At 43.5% G+C, this 21,104-nt stretch overlaps 1 protein-coding gene across 1 annotated transcript in view; it reads left to right on the top strand.

Moving 5' to 3' along the window:
• Positions 1–5,091: 5,091 nt before the first annotated feature.
• The window catches only part of LOC306699186 (A disintegrin and metalloproteinase with thrombospondin motifs 20), a gene marked incomplete at both ends in the record, with an annotated part of 73,082 nt that continues 57,069 nt past the window's right edge, over positions 5,092–21,104 (top strand). The window contains 4 exons of the mRNA XM_079163716.1: positions 5,092–5,182; positions 5,367–5,728; positions 9,273–9,441; positions 19,162–19,415. Coding sequence (XP_079019842.1) covers positions 5,092–5,182; positions 5,367–5,728; positions 9,273–9,441; positions 19,162–19,415 — 876 coding nt within the window. The remainder of the gene's footprint in view (positions 5,183–5,366; positions 5,729–9,272; positions 9,442–19,161; positions 19,416–21,104) is intronic.

Raw genomic sequence — 21,104 nt, forward strand, 5'->3', positions numbered from 1 at the left:
GGGAACTTGGCGATGCTTTCATTTATATTTAGTTCTTAGTTTGTTCCTTTAGTAATTCTGTTCGTAATTATTTTTCCTATATAGTAAAGTGTAACTGATAATTGTCTTGTACAAGCCTTCCTACTTAGGTCACTCAGCAGGCTTTTGCTTGTGCTGTAATGACCTCAGCATTACAATAATAAACACTAACCCTGCCATGAAAAGAGGATGTCAAAATACAAGCTCTGTATTCGTGACAGCCGCAAGACCACATCATTTATTTACACAACTGTCTTTACTACAGTCATCACGGTGTAAAATTAATAGCCTCATTGTTTTGTTTCTTTCGGCAAACGGGAAACCTTTTGTTGTCTGTCAGCCTTTTTTGTTGTTTTGCCATAATATGATGATTCATCAATGAGACAGTACTCAGCATAGTGGTGAGGGAGTGCTGCTTTGACATTGTTTTACAGCTGTCTGCAGGGCTAAAACAGACAATGCCTCACTCAATGGGAGCAGGAAAGAGGTTGACAGACCACTGTGTTTAAAGGGCACTAGGAATTCAGCGGCTTATGAAGCCTCGTTGCGGCAACGGGGGGCGGAAGCCTATTTAGGGGGGGACCTTAATCTGCGGTGCAAGCCAACACAAGTCTCAGGTGGCCGAGCTCCTTGATCACTGCACCATGAGAACCACCTGAACGGTCAGAGAAGGGGGAGGGTGGGAGCAGAGATAGTATAGAAAGGGGGGGGGGGGGAGTTTGGTCAGTATGTTATGGTAACTCCTTCAGTGACACAGTAACCTGCTTTATACACCCCACTGATTTTTTTCATTTATCCTCAGAAGATTCAAAGTCATTGCACCATGCAGATTATAAAACAACAGGAAGAGTTTAATACAAGTGTTTATCTTGTTGCAACACAACGCCTACTATGTAATGCTGTAGAGTGCTTCCCTGAGCTCTGTGCATCGTCACGATGAACCTGTTGTCAAACCCGACTATGGCACTATGCTGTGATGTAGTGCAGCTTTTGGTTACCCTCCTGTGAGGAATCGTTCTCTGTGTTCATGTTACAATCTCTGCAGCGGCGACCTCTTACACATGCGGATAAGCAGCAAAGAAAGCCGAGGTGCAAGGAGTGGCTGGTGAAGGCAGGGCCCTGGTGTGTATCAGGAGGTATAGATCGCTGTTATGACTGGGGAGTTCAAACCCAGCGAACCATGAGAGGAGAGTGGCTCTGGAGCTGTTTGTGCTCTCAGGCCTGCGCTTTGCTCAAGTTTTGGGTAAAGTAGAAGGGGGAGGGGAGGGGGGGGGGGGGGTGTCGGAGCCTAGATGATAAATCACCTGACATGTCAGTGGACGAGCTTCCACTGCTGCCTTCGGTTAGAGTGTACAGTAGGAATAACTGAGCGGTGCTTTGTACAGTGATTCTTGGAGAGCTCTAAACATATCTGGCAGGAACCTCTGGTGTACAATTTCCGAATGTTGATTCAGTGTAATGTGATATTAGTTAGTGTGATGACATTATTTTATGTTTCAGCTGTGTTCATATGGGTCAGTCACCTATTTTAATCCTTTGTCAAGTTAATTTCCTAATGTATCTCCCTAAATTAAAATTGCAAAGTAGGTTCATTGATAGCAACAATGGGGTAACAGCACTGTATTGCAAGAATGGCATACATCATTGTCAAAAGTAAATAACTGAAGTGCAGAAAGATCTTACAACGAATGCTAATATAAGGAAAAAAATAACTGCTTTATTGTACAAACTGCATTCAATCAGGAAACGCAAGAATACTGCCAAAGAAATGAGCCATGTTGTGCATAATGGAAATAAAGTATTAATGAAGGATAAGGCTTGAAATGTCATTAAATGTTTTGTGGTCAGCATCATAACCATCAAACGCCATCAAATAAAATGTTCCATACTTGGTACATGATTTATATTGATGTGGTGGTTTACCACAATTGATTGCTCCCATAAGGAGACAAACCCTTTGCCAAATCTTTCACATGCCACACAGCGGGAGTTTTATACAAGTACAACTCTCTGCTTCATCCAGTTGTCAGTCTACAAAACAAATGGACATCAAGACACGATGAAGCCGGATAAGAAGTGCTAGCATCATCGCCATAATGCCTCTTCAAATCTTATTGTCGTTATACATCAATTGCTTGCTTCACTGGGAAATACCATTAATAATTAGTCCTCCTTTCACTAAACCTCACCTGGACATATAAGCAATGAAAGCCTCACTGGCTTAATGGTGACTCTTTAATCCATATGATTGGACTCAATGCAGTGAGAGCACACTCCAAATTCGAGGATTCCACGATGTGAACCGGTGTGAAACAGAAACTGACTCACACGCAGACACCCGACTGTACATCTGGCAGAAATTGGGGATGTTTTATCCATTAACTTTGGCATCTGTGGAGAATTAATGAGTATGCGGGTAGCTACACTAACCCTAAATCAGCAATCGAGAGCAGTCATATGGCTAACTTTAAAATGTGCCGTAGGTGATAAAAGCCAGTTAGTGGCTGGCTGGGTGAAATGAATTAAAAGTGATAGCTAGAGGCCCTGGCACCTGTGTGCCATGCAGAACAAGATCCGATGGGTAACCTCCCTGCAGTGGTTGTTACAGTCTGAGAAAGCTGCACATCTGGGGCTTATCATTAATTTACTATACGCTTCTCAGAGAGTATTTGAGCTCATCATAAAAAAAAAGATGTGACACTTTTCTGTCCCTAGAAAGATTTAATATATACGCTATATACATATTATTGCTGCCTTTTAGTGTCAACTGGTTTATGTTTGACAAATTCAATATTTTTTGCACATTCTGACTTTGCGCTTGATAATGAAAGAACAGTGACAGTGGTTTAGTGGAATGAATAGCCTCACAGGAGGCTTGGAGTCCGAATGAATAACACATCAGGGAGGCATCAGAGGAGTTACAGTGGAGAGATGAATAACTTTATCTTTGAAATCCAGATGCAGCTTCAACACTGAGCATTTGAATTGACCGTCCATTCTTTTATGAACGTTTTAGACAAGAAGAAAGTGGAACGTGTGAATCTTGTTGTTTTATATGCAAGTTGGAACTGTTTCCAGATGTCTGTCAGCACGAGCTCACTTATTATGGGTAAAATGGTACAATATTAATAGAAACAAAACATAATTTAGTTTTAGAGTCTATTTTATGCAACTCCAGCATGTGTGCAGTGATGACAGGGTCATAGCTGATATTCAGCAAAAACGCAATAAAATTGATTTGGCCAACCAGTGTTTGGGCAAGCACTGAGCACACTGTGATTTTAGCTGAAATGTGTCCATCACAGCACTAAGTTCAGAGAGAGAGAGAGACAGAGAGAGAAAAAGAGCAAGAAAGAGACGAGTGAGAGAGAGAGAGCGAGAGAGAGAGAGAGACTTTTAAAAAGTAATAGCCATGACTAGGAGACGAGATGTTTTGTGTCAAAGAAAGAGCTTACAGGATCCAAAAGTGCTTCCGGTGAGCCCACCGAGTCTAATTACTCACAATGCTGTGACATTAGTCTTCAAAGGACGTGAAAAACGAGACCCCTTTCACACGTCCATCAACTTTGTGGAAGACTTTACGTGCCCAAATGATTAACGAGAAGCTGACCACATCGTGGCCAAGGAAGTCTAGCTTCCTCCAATAGATGACAGTGAAGAATGGCTCATAATGCACTGTGCTAATTATTTTGTGCTCTGCCTAATCATTTTCCCATGAGTTATAACTACATACCACTGTGAATACATTCATAGTGGACTAAACAATATATAAATGTACAACACCGTTACAACTCAAACTGAAAACACAATTGGTTGAAGTGACTCTGGTCAGTATGCATTATATTAACACTACAGCAACATTATGCACAATTACACTCATATCGGTGTAGCCTGTCTTGGGACTATCATACCACTAATAAGGATGGAAGAAGCTGCTAAACAGTTCCCAGTTTAATAGGTTCACTTGTGCAATTCAATTATTCAACCCTCAAGTTAGTCTTTCCTTTATGGAGCTCTTTACATTAAGACCCCTCTTGATACACAAACGGTGCCAACAATAACACACGCTGATCTGAAGGGTGTTTGTATGTATTTGTCCTGCCCATGGACAAAATGATCATCAGCGTGAATAAATACTTCTCTGGCAGTTTCAACAAAAGAAAATAAAGGTGTTATCATATGCAATCTATTATAGCATGACTAATACTAGATTTGTGAGGCTGATATCAGTATGTCAGACTTAAAAAATCTGCTGCAGTTTCTTGTACTTGCCTGTTGCCATTTAGCCGTTACAGATATTACCAACGATAAGCAGCCAGTATCGGCTCGGCCAGTATATCTTTCTAGTGATACAGTCTATTGTATAAAAAAAAACTATAAACTCACTATTTACCCAGACACCTCAGACAGGTCTCCAGTCTTTATAATATTAGCGAAACATGGCAATATTATTCATTTTATCATAAGAGATTATGAAATAAAAATTAAGTATTTAATACAACCTCCTTGCTTGGATAGTTTGTATCAGCAATAAGCACAATTAAGGACAAACCTAAAACCCAGAATTCAAGATGTTGGCTGGTACATTTTATTTCCAGGCTTTTTCCAACACTGCAGCACTCGGGCCTGCCCCATGTGTGGTGGTCTAGGCGCACTCACCATTGGCTCGGCAGCCTGTAGGGGCGTTGCTTCGCGGTTTGAGAGTGCTTAGGGTGCACGGGGTGTTCAAGGGATGGCTAAGGGAAAGCGTACTTGGCACTGATCCCTCCTTGCAGTGTAGACTGCATTTTTACATTAGGCAGCAATTTGTTTTACCGTCAGGGGGGGGGGGGGGGGGGATGGATGAATGTGTCATAAATAGTTCGCGTTTACAGTGGGCAGTGGATGCATGTTTAGCAATGCAATGAGGCCAGTGCACTTTGCAAGACTTGCGCTGCAGAGAGCCTCCGCGGATCCCGCGACCTGTTGCTGACAAGCCGGGGGAAAAGGAGAGGGAGAGGGGGAGCCGCTCGGGAGAGACAGAGGGTACTTGCCTTGGAGACGACAGCCAGGGGTTCCTTCGCGGAGGAAATCATGCAGTTTGCAATCTGGCTGGTTGGACTAATGTGTCATCTGTCAGCGCTCGTCCGGGACACTTTGCAACACCGATTGCATCCGAAACAAGGTAGTGTTTTTGCTGTGATTTTAGGAGTGCGGGGAAGTTCTAGTGTTGAAGATGTTTCAAGAGTGATCTGTGGTGATTGGGAATGGTGCATGGTGCTAAACGTTTGGGGGGGGGGGGGGGGGGGCTTGTCAGCGTGCGTTACATTGATGCCTCTACTTTCTCTCTTTGCTTTTTTCTTTTGCAGAAAGCTTAATCAAGCAGCTGTCATCGTATGAAATCATCACCCCGCTCCGCGTCAATGACTTCGGAGAATCATTCCCTCATAAGTTGCACTACAGACGGAGACGGAGAAGTTTAAATAACGACCTGTCGGGTCTACGGGTTCACTATAGGATTGACGCGTTCGGGGACCGCTTTCACCTCAATCTGACCGCAGAATCCGGCTTCATCGCCCCCTCGTACACAGTGACACACTTGGGAGCGGAGCAGAGCAACGCCACGGACTCCCACTTCCATGACCAGAGCGATATGCGCCACTGCTTCTTCCGCGGACAAGTCAACGCCAAGAGCGAGTACCCTGCCGTCTTCAGCCTGTGCACTGGCCTTGTGAGTTTTAACTTTTCACAAGCTTGGAAGTTTTTATTTCGATGCTGACAGGCCTCCATCCATGCATGTCCCCCATAACCCGCAGCAAAAGTGAAGTGTGTGTGTGTGTGTGTGTGTGTGGGAGTGTGTGTGTGTGTGGGAGTGTAACAAGAGCAAGTGTTACTGGACAAATGTCACCGATGAGGAGAGCGCGCAGCTCTGCATCTCATTGCCTGAGGGGAGATGCTGCTGTAGGGCACAGTGCTGTCTGGGCTTCAGGGTGGTGGTGTTGTGATGTTAGAGACTGGGGTTGATGTGACAACAAGACTCCACTCTACTGAAGTGCCCTTGAGCAAAATCCCTGATCAGCTCGAGCTGTGGTTGCTGCACTTTGACTGACATATGGGGCGGTAGAATTGGAATTGAACCTACATATGTACACCAAATAGCCATTTGGTGTCATGGCTGTGCTTTTACTTTATCATCCACTTCTTTGCTGCTACAAGAAACCTCTAAACCTGAACAGAAAACAAAACAGTAATAACAGCAGACATGCTAAAACTAGTGGTCAGTTAATTGATTAGTTGATCGATGGATATTTCCATCTCAAACGCCAAACATATGCTGATTCCGGCTTTTCAAATGTGCCGACTTGGTGCTTTTCTCAGTTTCATATCCCTCTAAGTTGAATACCTTTGTATTAGAGACTGTTGGTCTGAAAACAGAAGCTAATCGATTGATTGATTGATTGATTGATTGATTGATGGGAACAATCTGATCAGTTGCGGCCCCAAGCTGCAGACATTATAAATCAGTCGAAAGCAGCTGATTGCTTTTTTAATTGCCCTTTATCAGATATCTTTTAGATCTTATGAGGCTGTAATAGAGTTATTGGGTAGTAATGAGTTTACAGCCCCATTATACCATTTGAGGATCCTGAAGTCATTTAGTTTGCAGACTCCTGTGTGAGATAATCTGAGAAGTGTTGAAGGGGATGACGTCATGGGTCACATAAGGTTGCTGGTCCAGGGGCAGGGGGTTGACCTCAGCCAGCCGGATCCTGGCGTGGACTCTGCGTGGTTGGGGAGTGTTTAGCAGGACTCAGCAACACAGACAGAAGGACCATAGCCTTGGAGTCTCCCTCCCCGCCACACCCCCTATCAGTGACATAATCCTTATTTTAGATAGGTGCACTGTGTACAGTACCAGGATAGCATGTTGATCTAGTACATTCACAATGCATTCAGTGATTGTACTCCTGTTAAGACTTGGCATAATAACAAAAATCCATGCTAGTGGGGGTTAACTCCCATTCATTCAGCTTTGGAGAACAGAGACCACCACCAAACCACATTAAGTGTTTTTTCATGTTTATATAACAATTTAAGGCATGAGGTATGCTGGAATTATCAGGGTAATAAGCCTTTAATTGCCCCTCTGCCCAACTTTGATGTATGACTCGCTTATCCAAACATGTTTGCATCCTTTTTCAAGCAATCTTTGTTGCTTATCCGCATCATCACTCATTGAGAATGACAGGACAATGGAGACAGCACCAGAGGCTATAGGGTCATAAATGAGTCCGTATCTGATCACTGGGGCTTGATGGCCATGCACATTTTATTGGGTTGAGGTCATTAAGGAATAATTAAGCCCTAAAACAAAGGGGTCATTCTAGAAAAAGCAGGTTCCCCTTTTGTCTAGAGTTGCTCAAAGCCGTCCCCAGGGGGGAATCGGGGAGGGAGGCGGGGTTGAGGGGTTTTTGGCCTTTTCAAAGTGAGCTGTGATGGCCAGAAAAAGGGGAGAAATGCTGTGAAGAGAAGACAACTGCCAATGAAGGTTGTGAAGAACTTAAGGACTGCTCACACCGTGGGAAATGCCCCTGAAGGAGCTCACCCTCTCAGTTCACTCGCATAATAGAAGTGTGTGGTGAGTCAGCCTGTCCCGAGAAATGAGCCCATCTTCATTCCGGCACAAAGCGATGCACCTCTGTGTAAAGATCAGGCCCATGACACCTTTATGTCCTGTTTAACTTAAGAGATTAACTGCTACTGTACGTCCCCTTTTTGGGTGAGTCAGCACAGTGTTTTGAAAGTGTTTTTCGTGGGATTTGATAAAAACAGATGTGTGCCAACACCATTTCATCCATGTCATGGTGGTGACCTCGCTTCAAATAGGAGTCCCTCAGCTGTAAGGTCCAGTTCAGCACCCGCTACTGAACAGCAACCATTGTGTCTGTCCAAACTTTTTGCCAGATTTGCTGCTGAGCTAATGCTGGGAAACCCTGAAACTCTGCCCCCTCCATTGACTAAACAGAGCATTTGTCTGTTCAGCCTTCCATTAACACCACATGAGAATTTTAGAGAGGCTCAGCCATAATCATCTAATTAAAGTTAACTCGCCATAGAGAGGGATTTACAAGATACAGGTAAACATCTTCCAGTTGTTGCACTTTTTGAATCACTCATTACATTTAGAGCACTGCAAATGTTAGTTTGTAATTCTGCATCATTTAATGACAAAGCACCTATATTTTTGTGCAAAAACCATGCCGCCTTGCCTCACAAAACACACACCCTAACTGGATTCTGTCAATACTTATCACACTGGCCTGTCAGAACTGAAGAAATAATAATATTGCAGGAGAGTTGGAGTACATAAGAAACATTGAGGCTCTGAGTGTGGTTGTTCCTATCCGGTGTCTTGTTTTCACAAGCTTATTACACTGCAGCACTGAACACATGTCGCACTCAAGGCCTGTAGCGCTTTTGAGGAAGTACGTTGCATACGTGCAAGCCAGCTAATCCTTCACCCTTTGAAAGGCGGCGCGGAAAGGTACACATACAGTTTGTACATGTTTTCCATATCCGATTCGTTTTCCATTGTCAGACGTCCATCACTCATGGGGATGGTTATGGAATAATGCTGCCTTTAAGATAACATTCCAGTGTCCAATATCCTGTTTAAGTGTGTGCATGAAATTACCATACAAACACCATTGTGCCTCATGGCGGAGTGAGCTAAGAAGCTTTGTGAGGGACTGAGCTGCCAAATCAATATTAGCATTCCTCTGTCAGCAGCTCTGTCCATGTATGACGATGTCACTCGTCCCAGTGTCAGGTCGTGAGGGGAAATGAATTTTCACAGCCAGAACAAGCACTCTTAATAGCCCGCGCATGAAGGTGTGAAATGGTTTACTGAATCACGATGACTTACTTATGTATCGATAAACATATAAAAGGTTTAAAATGTCACACGATTGGTTGATCTCATGGTTACAATTTCAACAATGACCGATACTGAGCTGTTATAGATATTCTCTGACCTTCTGTGAGTCAGCATGTTCTTTCCATGTGCACCCGTCAAAAAAAAAAGAGCATGGAAATAATGTGCTCACTGGTACCCAAGGGCTACACAGAAGGACTGCAATTAAACCGCAACCTCTTTGAATGAAACTCTGCCCTAATCTGTAAATGAAACCTGCACACATACTGTGCAGTATGCACATATGCAAGCGCATGCTTCACACCAAAGCCGCCAATGACATCCCTTTTTTCTGCTCTAGATTGGAACATTTACGACACAACATGGTGAATACTTCTTGGAGCCTCTTTTAAACGCTGCGGGGGAGGAATATGACGAAGAGCACAACAAACCTCATCTTGTCTATCGGCACGAGAGGAAGAGGAACATCTCGCATACTGACAACAACACAGAGCCCTGTGCTGCCTCAGGTAACAGACTACAGACTGCCTAACTATACTGCCTGTAACCACTGTCTGTCTGACTTTCACCCACAAACACTTACTGTACCTTCTGATGACCTGCATAAACGTTCTGAGCCATTGCAATAAACACCGTCCTAAAAAGGAAATTATACCCAGTCACGATCTTGTTGATTAAGGAGCGTTATTGAAAACTTAATTAAGCAAAATGCGCTCCAACACTGCCTGGTGTTTCCACTCACGTTCTGCTGAAGTATTCAATCCCAGGCCTGTGGCAGCAGCTCAGAGGGAAGGAATAATTACATTTCAGGTTGCAGTTGCGATGAAAAGATCTGGAGAGGTTTTACGCATGGGAGGCTGCTTAAAAAGTTCCCCCAATTTCATTTGAATTTTTATGTCTGAGGCCTTTGGGTGGTGGAGAGGCCCTCTAGAGAAAGCGGGGTGACCGAGTGGAGTTCACCGCAATGGAAGGCCTTAGAGTCCTCCTCGCAGGGAGCTCCATGGGAGGCCTTTGTGGCGTGATGCAATAAATCTTTTATGTGCAGCCCACTTGATTTGCTTGTTGTCTGAACCCCGCCATTGTCGCATGGTGGTGGCTATTGTGTGCGGCGGCGGTTTAAAGAACTTGGATTGACCTGATGGGCGAGGTCAATACCTCCTTAATATGCTTTGCCCTTTCACTCCCTCAGTCTGTGTGTGGTAAACAGAGACTGAGAAATCTGGAGGGTCTCTCAGCCCCCACTCTGAGGCACTTTTAAATATACTCTCCCTTAAGAACCGAGAGTGGAGGCGTGGTGAATGACCCTGACTGAATGTCCCAAGAAAATCCATATGCATCATTCAGTTAGTTTATGTCTTAGCCAGTTATCCTTTTCCATCTACTTCATCGTAAATGACATACATCCTGACTTTTCAACGCACAACCTCAACTATGAACCAGTGTGCTCCTTGTGTAAAGGGGATTCAGTGACGATGCGTACATAGATCAGACACCTGTAGAGCTTGATCAAAGGGCTGCAGGTAAACAATAAGCAGCAGGATTAAAAGATCCAGTAGGGCCAGGCGAGGACTGTGAGGTGTCCCAGGCTGTGGCTCCTCAGCTTTATCAGATAGGCCCCTCTCCAGATGCAGTGATAAATGTGCTCTTTGAAGGCCACACTAAGCAAAGACTAACGGGCCTGTCCTGTCTGTTTATGGGAAGGAGTGCAGTACACGCTGCTACTAGCCGGTTGGATGTAAACACTAGTTTGGCACGTGTTGTTCTGCTTGCAAAACACTCGTAGTGGATGCTCCTGTTCTTGGATTTGGAAATTTGCCTCTTGGCTTTGGATTTTAAAATGTGTTAATTTTAAATGTGTTTGAGATAACATGTAGCACACATTCTGCTCTGTGGGCCATAGTCTCCGTAGTTCCTTTCTCCTGTCTCCAATCTACACCATGTCTGTACATTGTTTTCTGTTCCTTATGTTATGCGTCAGACTGAATCAGTGTCTAAGTATGGGGCTCCCAACCACAGCCCAATTGCTGAGAAAGAAAGAAGTTTAGAGAAACACCGTACCAACAAGTAGAATCATTGTTAGCAGGGGAATAGATCTCTAAGCAGCAGATTTTCTTTAACTGTGCCCTTAAAACTGAATTTTGTACCTTTTATGTAGGTTACAGAAAAGATGAGAGAGCATCACATTTCTTTTTATTTTTGGATCACGGTGAAAATCTAACTGCTGATAAATGGTTGATTAAGTACTGAATATACAGGTTATGAAGATACGATAGGTTATGGAGAGTGTAACCCATCAAATGTACTTTTTTTACAGGTGGATACGAACCATATATACAGTGTTGCCGGCTATTACTGGAGCTGCAACAAGGTGTTTCTAACATTCTGTCCACCTCCCAAAAAAATAAAAATAGCTTACTTTTCATAATAATGCAAATACATTTAAACATCACCATACAAAATGACCAAAGAGCTGAATCCACACCTCTCAGACGAACGTTACAACCTTCTAAAAGGTGTGATTTATTGTGGGGCTGCATTGGACTGCATTTGACTTTACCTGATAAACTGGTAACTCAGGGGTTAACAAAGAAGGTGCATTTTTCTACAACAGGTTTTTATTTCAGTTTAGTGCATTTCTGTCTTCAGTGTAACCATCCAAAGCAATGGATTTATAGCAAGTTAAGAAAAAAAGAAAATCAGATTTATCTCATCATGTAGATGATAGATTGCAGGACTTGTGGTGTTAGCGGGGGGGAGGATTCCTTTCCCAGTATCTCCTCTTTTTGAGGAGCTATAAAAGCACTCTTTGTCAGGGTCAGTCATCTTATGGCCTACTCTCTTTTTCTCTTTCGCTCTTTCTTTCTCCACTTTATGTTCCTGTGAAGAGGACTCTTGCCTTAAATCAGAATTGGTGCTTGGAGTTTGAGTGCTGAGGGGTTTGGCAGGTTTGGTACTTTGAAGAGGTCTGAAGCTTTATGGGCCCTCGATTCCTGAAACATGCTAACTATCACAGTTGATCCAAACAGATGGAAGTGCTGAATGGCCAACAATACCTGCTAATCTGCAAGCCAGGCAGCGTTTTCCCTCTGTATAGACATTGTACTGCTTATTTAGTCACTGTGTTGATTATTATTCTTCATCCGCCTTTCTCTATGCAAAAGAAAAACATGTTTTTGAACACGGCAAAGATGAAACAAGCCATGTTTTATCAAGCAGCCCTCCAGGAAACAGAATGTATATCACCAGCAAGATACCTCTGGTGAGATAAGCTTTTCCCTCATGATGTGTCATACTTCTGTCTTAATGCTCTATAGACAGTGCCAGAGCAATAAATAGGACTTCTGTATCCATTGAGGCAGTACAACTTTCCAGAGTTTGGACAGTCCCTTCACACCTCGCGTTGAAATGGGAGGAAGGCTATGTTTCCACATGAATTTAAAGATGAGGAACCTTTGTTTTGTTAACTCTGCGCTTGTCATCTCTGACACGTACAAATACTTGACTTTTTCGTACATGTGCCGTCACTACCTGTGAAGTGTCAGCAACAGAAGTGCAATGATAAGAGCTTTTAAAGTGTTACCTTGAAGGAAAATTAGGTTTTGTTATTTTAGCAGTCATGACTATGACTATATAACTGTCTTCAGCTGCTTTTCCCCACTGCGTGTGTTCATTTATTCGTATGTGCAGTTAAATGCATGCGAGTTTAATATATGATTTAAATGCAAAGTTTCCAAAGAAACATCAAATGTGAGAGTAAATCAAAGCATCTGAACAACATTTAGTTTGATCTCACTGACTGACATTTCTAGCAACTGTATCAGTCTTCTGTCTGTGTCAGCCAACCTGGGTGGCTTCTCTGCTGTTTAGAATATCTCTCGTGTAGATAGCTGTCGAGTGGGTGATTAATGTTTTAAAGTCACAGAGTGCCTTGTTGTGCCTGATTCTGGCTTTTAAAAGCCCCTGGGGAAGAAGCTTACTGGGCTCAAATCACAACACCGCTCCGACCTTTAATGACACATTCTACGGGGTATCTGTCTCTGAGCTTGCATGTGAATCCTTGCGTCGTCCTTCGATATAGATAGCCACGGGGATGAGGGTGGCTACAGATAGGGGCAGATTCTTCCCGCTCCGTTTCTTCCCTTTGCTCTCTTAAAATCCATGTGAAGACAGGCATGAGACGGAGGTATCTCTTTCTCACAGTCACTGGCTGCGTGTCTAAAGTCGTGGGGTGTCATATTTTGTCTGAATTAGAGATAGGGAATTGAATACAGACAGCTTGACAGCAAACGCTGCCAGCCGTAAACCCAAACACCAATGTTCCAGTGTTGGCTCCCTGGCGCTTCACCCGATTTCTTGATGGCTGACTGAGGGCAGCTGGGACAGCGACGTGATTGGCTTTGATGCGGCAATACTTGGCACACATGGCATCTGTGCCCCCCTGACCCTCAACACAATCATTGTATAGGATTCCCCCCTTGGTGCCCACTGTGTATACATGGTAGTTCAAATGCTAGCATCAGGTTTTTGGTCAATGGGTTCATTTGCATGGAAAATGCCCTCCCCCGCCTGGGGTTTGAACTAGCCGACTTGAATCGCTGCCCGCTCTCCCTTTGCGCTTTCATGTATGTGAATGGAAGCACTTGTTGATTGTGACCTCACTTCCCTCTTTGTTTGGAGTCACTCACTGGACGGGTGGATGTGACCTTGAGTTTTCCCCCTCCTAGAGGTGCGTGGTTACTGGACTTTGCTGGGCCTCACTTGCAACTATGTATGCGTTAAGCTCTTTGTTTTCCTCTTAGCTCCGGCTCTTGACAGGGGTCAGGGAAGGTGGCCCGGTCAGGGAGTGATGGACGGGTGCAGATCATTCAGACAACCTCTCTCACCTTCAGGGGTCTGGCTTTAGATGGTGGTGAGCTTCTGAATGTCAGATGGCTCCAAAAGGCTTAGGCTTGCTTTGTGCCCCCATGCCCCCTGGACAGACTGAACCTCCCCCATTCCAGGAAGTACCTATTGTTGCCATGAAAAAAAAGTTTGTTTTTTCCCGATTGTGTGCATCCATAGATGTGGTTTGCATGTGTGTCAGTGGCTGAAGAGTCCCGCTGAGTATTGGGAGCAAAGCAGTCCAGAGGGATGGAGAAAGGAGCTTCTTTCTTCATGTGTTTGAGCACTCCTGGCCGGCGATAAATGTGCCTGCCGGTTTTGCTGCAGAGCTTGGCAGAGGCCCCAGCCTTTTCCTCAACTCCCACTGCCTGCTTTTCTTCTTTTACACCTGCTTCTCTAAAGTAGCTTTCTCACCCACTGTTTTTCTTTTGACCTACATAGAAAAGAAAAAATCTGAATTTCTTTTGTCTTTTGATTGCCCTTTTGAATGGACATAACGTATGTTTTGGAACGCCAAGCTGATAATGTTTGTCCTAGTTGTCAAATGAGTTGAAAAATGGGTTCTCCCATACACTGACTGGGAGTCTTGAGCCAACATGTGTGTTAGTTTTGAGTAATGTGCAAGTTTTCTCATCAGGCATGATGCTTTGTCCCATTGTTGCCTCAGATTTCATGACACTGCATCATGACAGAGCTAATAATATGGCCCATTGCACTCATTGGCATCATATTTTAAGATAACAGATACTCTGGACAGGGCTGGGCAACTACAGACAGTCTATAACTTTAATAGCAGCCATGTGTCTGCCTGCACTGAGGCCTCAACCCCATTGAACCCAATGCGTTGTGTTGTCTCGGGAGTTCCCGTGACAGATTCCAGCTGGGGCTATTTTCTGCCACTGTCTACTGTCTGGCCATTCTTAACAGATGGGGGCTGATTGGGATGGCAAGAACAACTTCGAGTGACAGTGACTGACTGCATGGTGGCATGGGTGATGTTCAGAGGTGAGAGGGGGTGACAGATGAGCGACAGTTTCCCACTGAGGTGGACCGGGGAGAGGCAGGGCCTGGAGCTGGCCAGTGAAACAATCAGTGTCATAGCCTGTGGCTCTTGCTGTTTATCATCTGAGAAGCCAGAAAGCACTCAAAACTGCAGACATGCTTTGTTTTTGTCAAGGCAGAACTTTTTGTTTTAGGGTACTGAATAGTTTTTGGGGAAATGCTTTTTTTTTAAAACTGTCTTTGAAGCAAACGGATTCTGGTTTGCTGGTAATTCAACTCTGGGTTTATTTTCACAGTTATGTCCATCTCTTCTCTGATAACATACTCACCTACGTCATTTCTGAGATCTGGTAGCACGGCGACATCGCTACTACAAAGTTAATTTGTGTGACTGAGCGATGCTGTTCCCAGGAGTCGATGAGTGCAATGCTATTATTACTGACATGAATGACGGCCAAACTTAAGAAAATAATTATTCTTTAAGTGCCCCTCTTTGTGTTCTTGTTAGATGCCAAAGTCAGGTGCTATGTTAATTGTTGGTTTTATGGTGCTGTGGTTTTCGAAAGCCTCTCACCATAACTTTACACCATATACCATAAACTCATCCCAAAGCGGATTCCTTTTGCAATAAATAATGACTAGAAATGAGGAGCTCAGTTTTCAAAATAGCCTAAAATCACGTCGTTACACGTTAAAAATGCACTATTATTAAAACAGCAGTCCTTGAGGAGGCTGGATGTTGGTGGATGTTGGTCTCTCAGCCATCCATCAGTCATGTAATCTACAATCTGTTAAATCCGACTCAGTTTGAGTCTGCCAAATGAAAACACTCCAGGCCCCTGCCCATCATTAGGATTCCTCATCCATAAGTAGTGTTTTGTCTCCTCAGAGGAGGTCTGCTACTCCAAACACATTCTTCAGCTCACAACCGTGCTGTCTTCAGCATGTCTCTGAACTGAAAATAACAACTGAACTCTGAGAGCACTGTTAGTGTACACGGCCCACCGTCTCCCAATGAGGTCAAAAGCCATGCCACTTCACTTTAAAAGCCTTCTTCAGCAACAACAATTAGCTGCCTTTGCTTCTCTCCGTCTCGCCACAGAATTGCACTTAATTGTGCCTCTGTCTACAGGAGTTTCAACATGTTTCCCCCCTTGAGTTGTACTGTCAGTAACCAGAGTGTATGACCTCGTATAGAACCAGGGCAGTACCTATACTCAATGTAAGGTATACTGTCCATTTAATTGGCACCCGGGGAAAAGGGCGCTTTAACTCCCAGCGGGCCATTGTAAAAGAATGTTAATTAGTTCAACAATGAAATGTGTGTTCCCCATTGTTGGGTTCTTGGCATTGATACTTTTGACAGAGAGCTGAAGGAGAGTCAAAGAGCAACTCTTTGATCTAGATTGAAATCTCAATGAGATCCTTCAGGACAGGCTGGATGTACATGAATGGGCTCAGAAAGAACAGAAAGTGCAAATTCAAGCATAAAAAATGCTTCCATACTTGATGAAATGTTTATGAATGAAAGTAAATAAGTGTAAACATATGTAAGCATTGAAACCATGCTGGAGTCTTGAAATATGTGTGAAAGTGCTCAGTCCTAATGTGTGGGTTACCTGCGGTGCAATTAAACATATTATTGAGTGAATAGATAAACATTGTTTATGATATGCATTATGTCTGATTATCTTTTGGCACAGTCATAAAAAGAGCTTTGAAAGTTTACAAGTCAAGTAGGCGTTGGAGCAGAAAAGTGAGTGTGATGTTGGTTTTTTTTCAGCGATGTGCATATGGAGCCTATTAAATTGCAAGATTTATGCTTACACTCATCTCGGCTTCTTTTATTGTTCTCTGTTATGAAGAACCGCTGGAGCTCGGTTTTATAAGCTCGTGGTTGGGAGACTTTTGCTGGTGTAAAAATAAATTGAACATCTCACTTTTTGATGTTTGGTAATCAATTACCAACATGCAAAATACAGAGATGCGGATGTGTAGATGATGCTGATTTGATGCCCAATGCCCTGAGGGAGATGTGACATCTCTGTGTGTCCGGCAGGTCAAGGCAGTCACCCCTGTCTTCTCATGGTGTAAGTAGCAGCTCACTACCTAGTGAGAGGGGGATTTGAACCTAAGGCGATTTGGGAAAGGTTGTGTGTGGCTAATCTGCACTGATTCAAAGGCTATTATAATAGGGGCCATATTTTTTCCTCCTCCTCCTCTTCTTCTTCCTCTCTTTTTTCATCTCACACTCGCTTTGCTCTGAGATTTAACACCAATTTCTGTTGATGTAGATGCTCTTCAGTGCTTTGATAATCCCTTTGATGTCAGACTGTCTGCAGTGATGAGTCTGTTTAAGGGGTTTAGTGTAGTGGGTTTGGCCTCGGAGAGATTTTTCCTGGAAAATACAAAGCTCTGTCCTGGCCCAGCTGCCCGGGCTGTGTGCACTGACTGAGTCTTGGCTCTGACTTGGATGCTGGCACTAGCGTGGGGCTGGGCCTCACGGCAGCAAGAGCTGTGTGCCTTTGTGCCAGGGAGTCACGCTCCGCCTCGCGTGCCCGCTGGGGGCATCACTTGAATAATCTCGGAGCGCTCAGACCTAACAGTTGTACACAATCTCTCTCTGTGTGACTGTCTGGAAAGATTGAGTGTACAGAAGACAATAGAACTCTTCACCATAACCGGGTTATCGCAAGTTGAGGAGGTTGTTTAGGATGACGGACTCCAAACTATGCTTGGCTCGTAAACACTGGCAGTCATAAAATTACTGAGACTAAATGTCATTTTATGTTTCATTCATTTCTCAAAATTGCTCATTCCCATAAGTATGGATGTTTTTGTAAAAGCAACAAAAAACACTGCAGAATGCTATGTTGACAGGTTGAGTGCATTTGGGCCACATAAATATAAGTTTTAATATGTGGATAATAATGGATGTGAAAAATGTACCGCCCATTTTTGCAAACATTGCAGCAATGCATTTTAGGGATAGGAAGAACTCTTAGATTGTGCCGTTACAGCTGTTGTGTCTGTCTTTTTGCATGATTTACTATTCACTGCTGCTACATTTATCTATCACGCTGTCGGGTAGCTGCTTAAATCCTTCTTACCCAGCAACTGCTGCAAGCAGTCTTTTTTCACACCGCATCACATATGGCAATGCTGCAAATCTGGACAGCACAATAGCCTGTGTGCAAATACTTAGTCCTCAGATGTTACAACACAAAATTGCTATTGAAATCCTTCCAATGCTAATAAATTATAATTGCAGTTGAAACATTTTGATGTTCAGAATATGCGGATGATTTTTTATGTGTTCGTCATTAACTTGAATTATGTTGAAGAGATGTTTCCTTTGCTGACTTTTTCAGCATGGGTTGATTTGCTGGTCAGTAACAGAATATTCTGCAGCTATTTGTCCAAAACAAAATGACCTTCTTTTTATTTTTTTCAATTTGGAGCTTGCCTGTGTGGAGACCAGAAATCCCCTCTCTTGTTCTCTTGCTCTACTTGTGGCTCTTCCAAACTCTTTCAAAAGGCTAGTCTTAGGAAACACATATGTGTACGTGTAATTACATCGGCTTCCACCTTAACCCTTGCAGATTTGTCTCAATGAAACATGCTCTTAACGCGTTCTGCGTCTCTGCCTCTGTCTCCCTCTTTCAACTTCACTCTGTCATTGTAAAGGAATCTATCGCTCATGGCCAGCTCAACACAGCTGAGAGAACGCCAGTGCCACAGTATATCGCTGACGTTTCTTTTCTTTTTTTTCCTCTCATGAGGCTGGTGTTGATAGTGTTGTTCACCGCGAGCCTATGAAGGGAATTGCTTCAATCTGGCATTGTGTATATACTGTATTTTATGTTAACTTTTATCATGGTTGTCCACATTTTACTTCATTTTCAGATGATAATGTTTCCACGCTCAGAGAGGTGGGATAATTCGGCTAGTCCTTGTGTGAGTCGGTAAAATGTCGTCATGGGATTTTCTTTTTTGTGTGGCTTACACTCAAGCAGAGGCCGTATTCTTAAAGCTCACCACTCACCCCGTGTCTCTTGGTACAACTGTTTTCCCGAGCACTGCAATCATTTCATTTATGGTGTTTTCTTTGCCATAGAAGTCCAGCGTGCTTCTGTTATGTCATTGGAATTCAGCTAAGCTAAAACCCTCGGCTTTTAACTGTAGACGTACCGTGCTCTCTCCTGAAATGCCTTCTATAACATAAAGCAGTGGGTGTCCAGTGTGGAAGAATTTGACTCTTTGATAGTCCAGTTCACCATTATTTTAAATCCAATGAATATGTTCCTCTCCACGTCATCACTCAGCATTTTTCTTTCTTGAAACAGAGAACTCCAAAAGGCCGGTTGCGTTTGAGAGCCGATGGAGTATGGGGGAGGAGCTGGACTCTCTCAGAGCCACCATAGATGATCGACACATTTACGACAACAACTCCACCAGCACACACCCCAAAGCCCCACGCAGACGCAAGCGCTTCCTCTCCTACCCTCGCTACGTCGAGCTGATGGTGACAGCGGATGCCAAAATGGTGCGTCACCATGGACGCAACCTAGAGCACTACATCCTAACAATCATGTCAGTAGTAAGTAAAAACTAAAAAATATTTTTTGTCTCAATGTTGAATTTTTTTTATGTTTAGGATTATAGATGATTGGTTTGAGTTTGTAGGTGTGTATACATGCACACTACTGTGTCATTCTTACACAAATGGATGTGCATACAGTTCATCATTTTGAGTGGTCTATTGATTACCCAAATTACAAAACACAAACAAACATGTATTTTATCTACCGGCATTGGTATTTAGCCGTGCAGATAGGCTTTTTTATCTGTCCAGGTTTTCTGAGACCTCCCCGGTCTTGAAGACCTGATCACAACAGAAAGTGGCGCAGCAAAATTCATCCTTGCGTCTTTGTGAAATAAGTGATGCTTAAAGCTTGGGTGACATAATGACTAGTTGGTTAACTGGCCAGCTAAATGCTAACACACCAGCCACCTGGGAACATGCTAATGCTAGCCTGTCACCATAAATTCACGTTTCAAAGTGTACCAAAGTTGAACTCAACCTGAAAGATTAGCTGGCAACACAATTTAAACAAAATTTGAAACGCAACAGAGGCTAAATACAATGGAGGGGGAAATAATTTGGTTCACACAGTTGGAAACATTTAAAAAACGATCCTGTTGCTCTCGATAATAGATCCCATTGTAAACAGTCTGCAGTAGACCTGTGTTCTCAGGAAATAGGCATTACGAACAGTGAAAACAGTGATTTTTGTATTTATTTTTTATTCCTTGAGCACCAAAAGTCTTTGATTGTATTAGGGTGGTGGCCGAGATCTCAGAAACTGACACCTCAAAACCTGGGGCAAATTAAACCCAAAATATCTTTATGGCATAACAGACGCACAACGTGTTTTCTTTTAAAATGCAGCGTAAAAATATGAAACTAAATGCCCCAGTCCAGGTCTGTGTTTTTCTAGCCTCAGATGTTACTGTTTGACATTTTGGTCGTAAACCCTGATGTGACCCTAGCATGCTGCTGCTTCAACGAAAGCGGCCCAGTTAATTGGTAAAATCCTGACACAGCACCTTGACCTCTTTATGAGCCCCATATCTGACTGGGAGAGCTGCCTGGTAATCAAGTCAGTAACACTGCGATTGACTGTATCTGCATATATTAGAGTCGTAGTGTCAAAGCAGGATAGGTTATCAATTGCACTGAACTGTGTGTACCTTCCGCTGTGTGTCTCGCTCTAGTATGACAGACCGTTCAAAACACTCATTAACATATAACGGAGTAATGATTGTCAGTGGTGTGTTAAGGAAGTTTGTGAGGGTACAGTCCGTGTTAAATGTGTCAGCCCAGTTTTTAGTGCCAGGTTTGAAGTCAAAACATTAATTCTGCTATGCTCATGTCTGCAGACCAGTGGTGCGGACACACACACAAACACACCTTTTTTTCTTTTCTTCTTTCAAAATCTCTCAGTCAATTTTCTTATCCACAGTTTACCTAGAGCAAAACCAAGTTAGATCCATTGTGTGAGATACTGTAGTGATGTTCCCGTGTAGGCTGCAGTCCCCTTCCCTTCTGGTTCTTCCACTGATCATACAATAACATACATTGGGGCGAGAGGATACAGAACAACGTCCTGTGTCACAGCTTGACTTTGAGCATTGAGCACCCACTCTGGACAGGCTTGGACCACGTTTGCCTCCCCCTAGGCTAAGAAAAGCTAAATGTTTATAGTGGCCTAATGAGTTCCTGTCA

The sequence above is a fragment of the Pholis gunnellus genome, assembly GCF_910591455.1.
Source record: "Pholis gunnellus genome assembly, chromosome: 7".
NCBI lineage: Eukaryota > Metazoa > Chordata > Actinopteri > Perciformes > Pholidae > Pholis > Pholis gunnellus.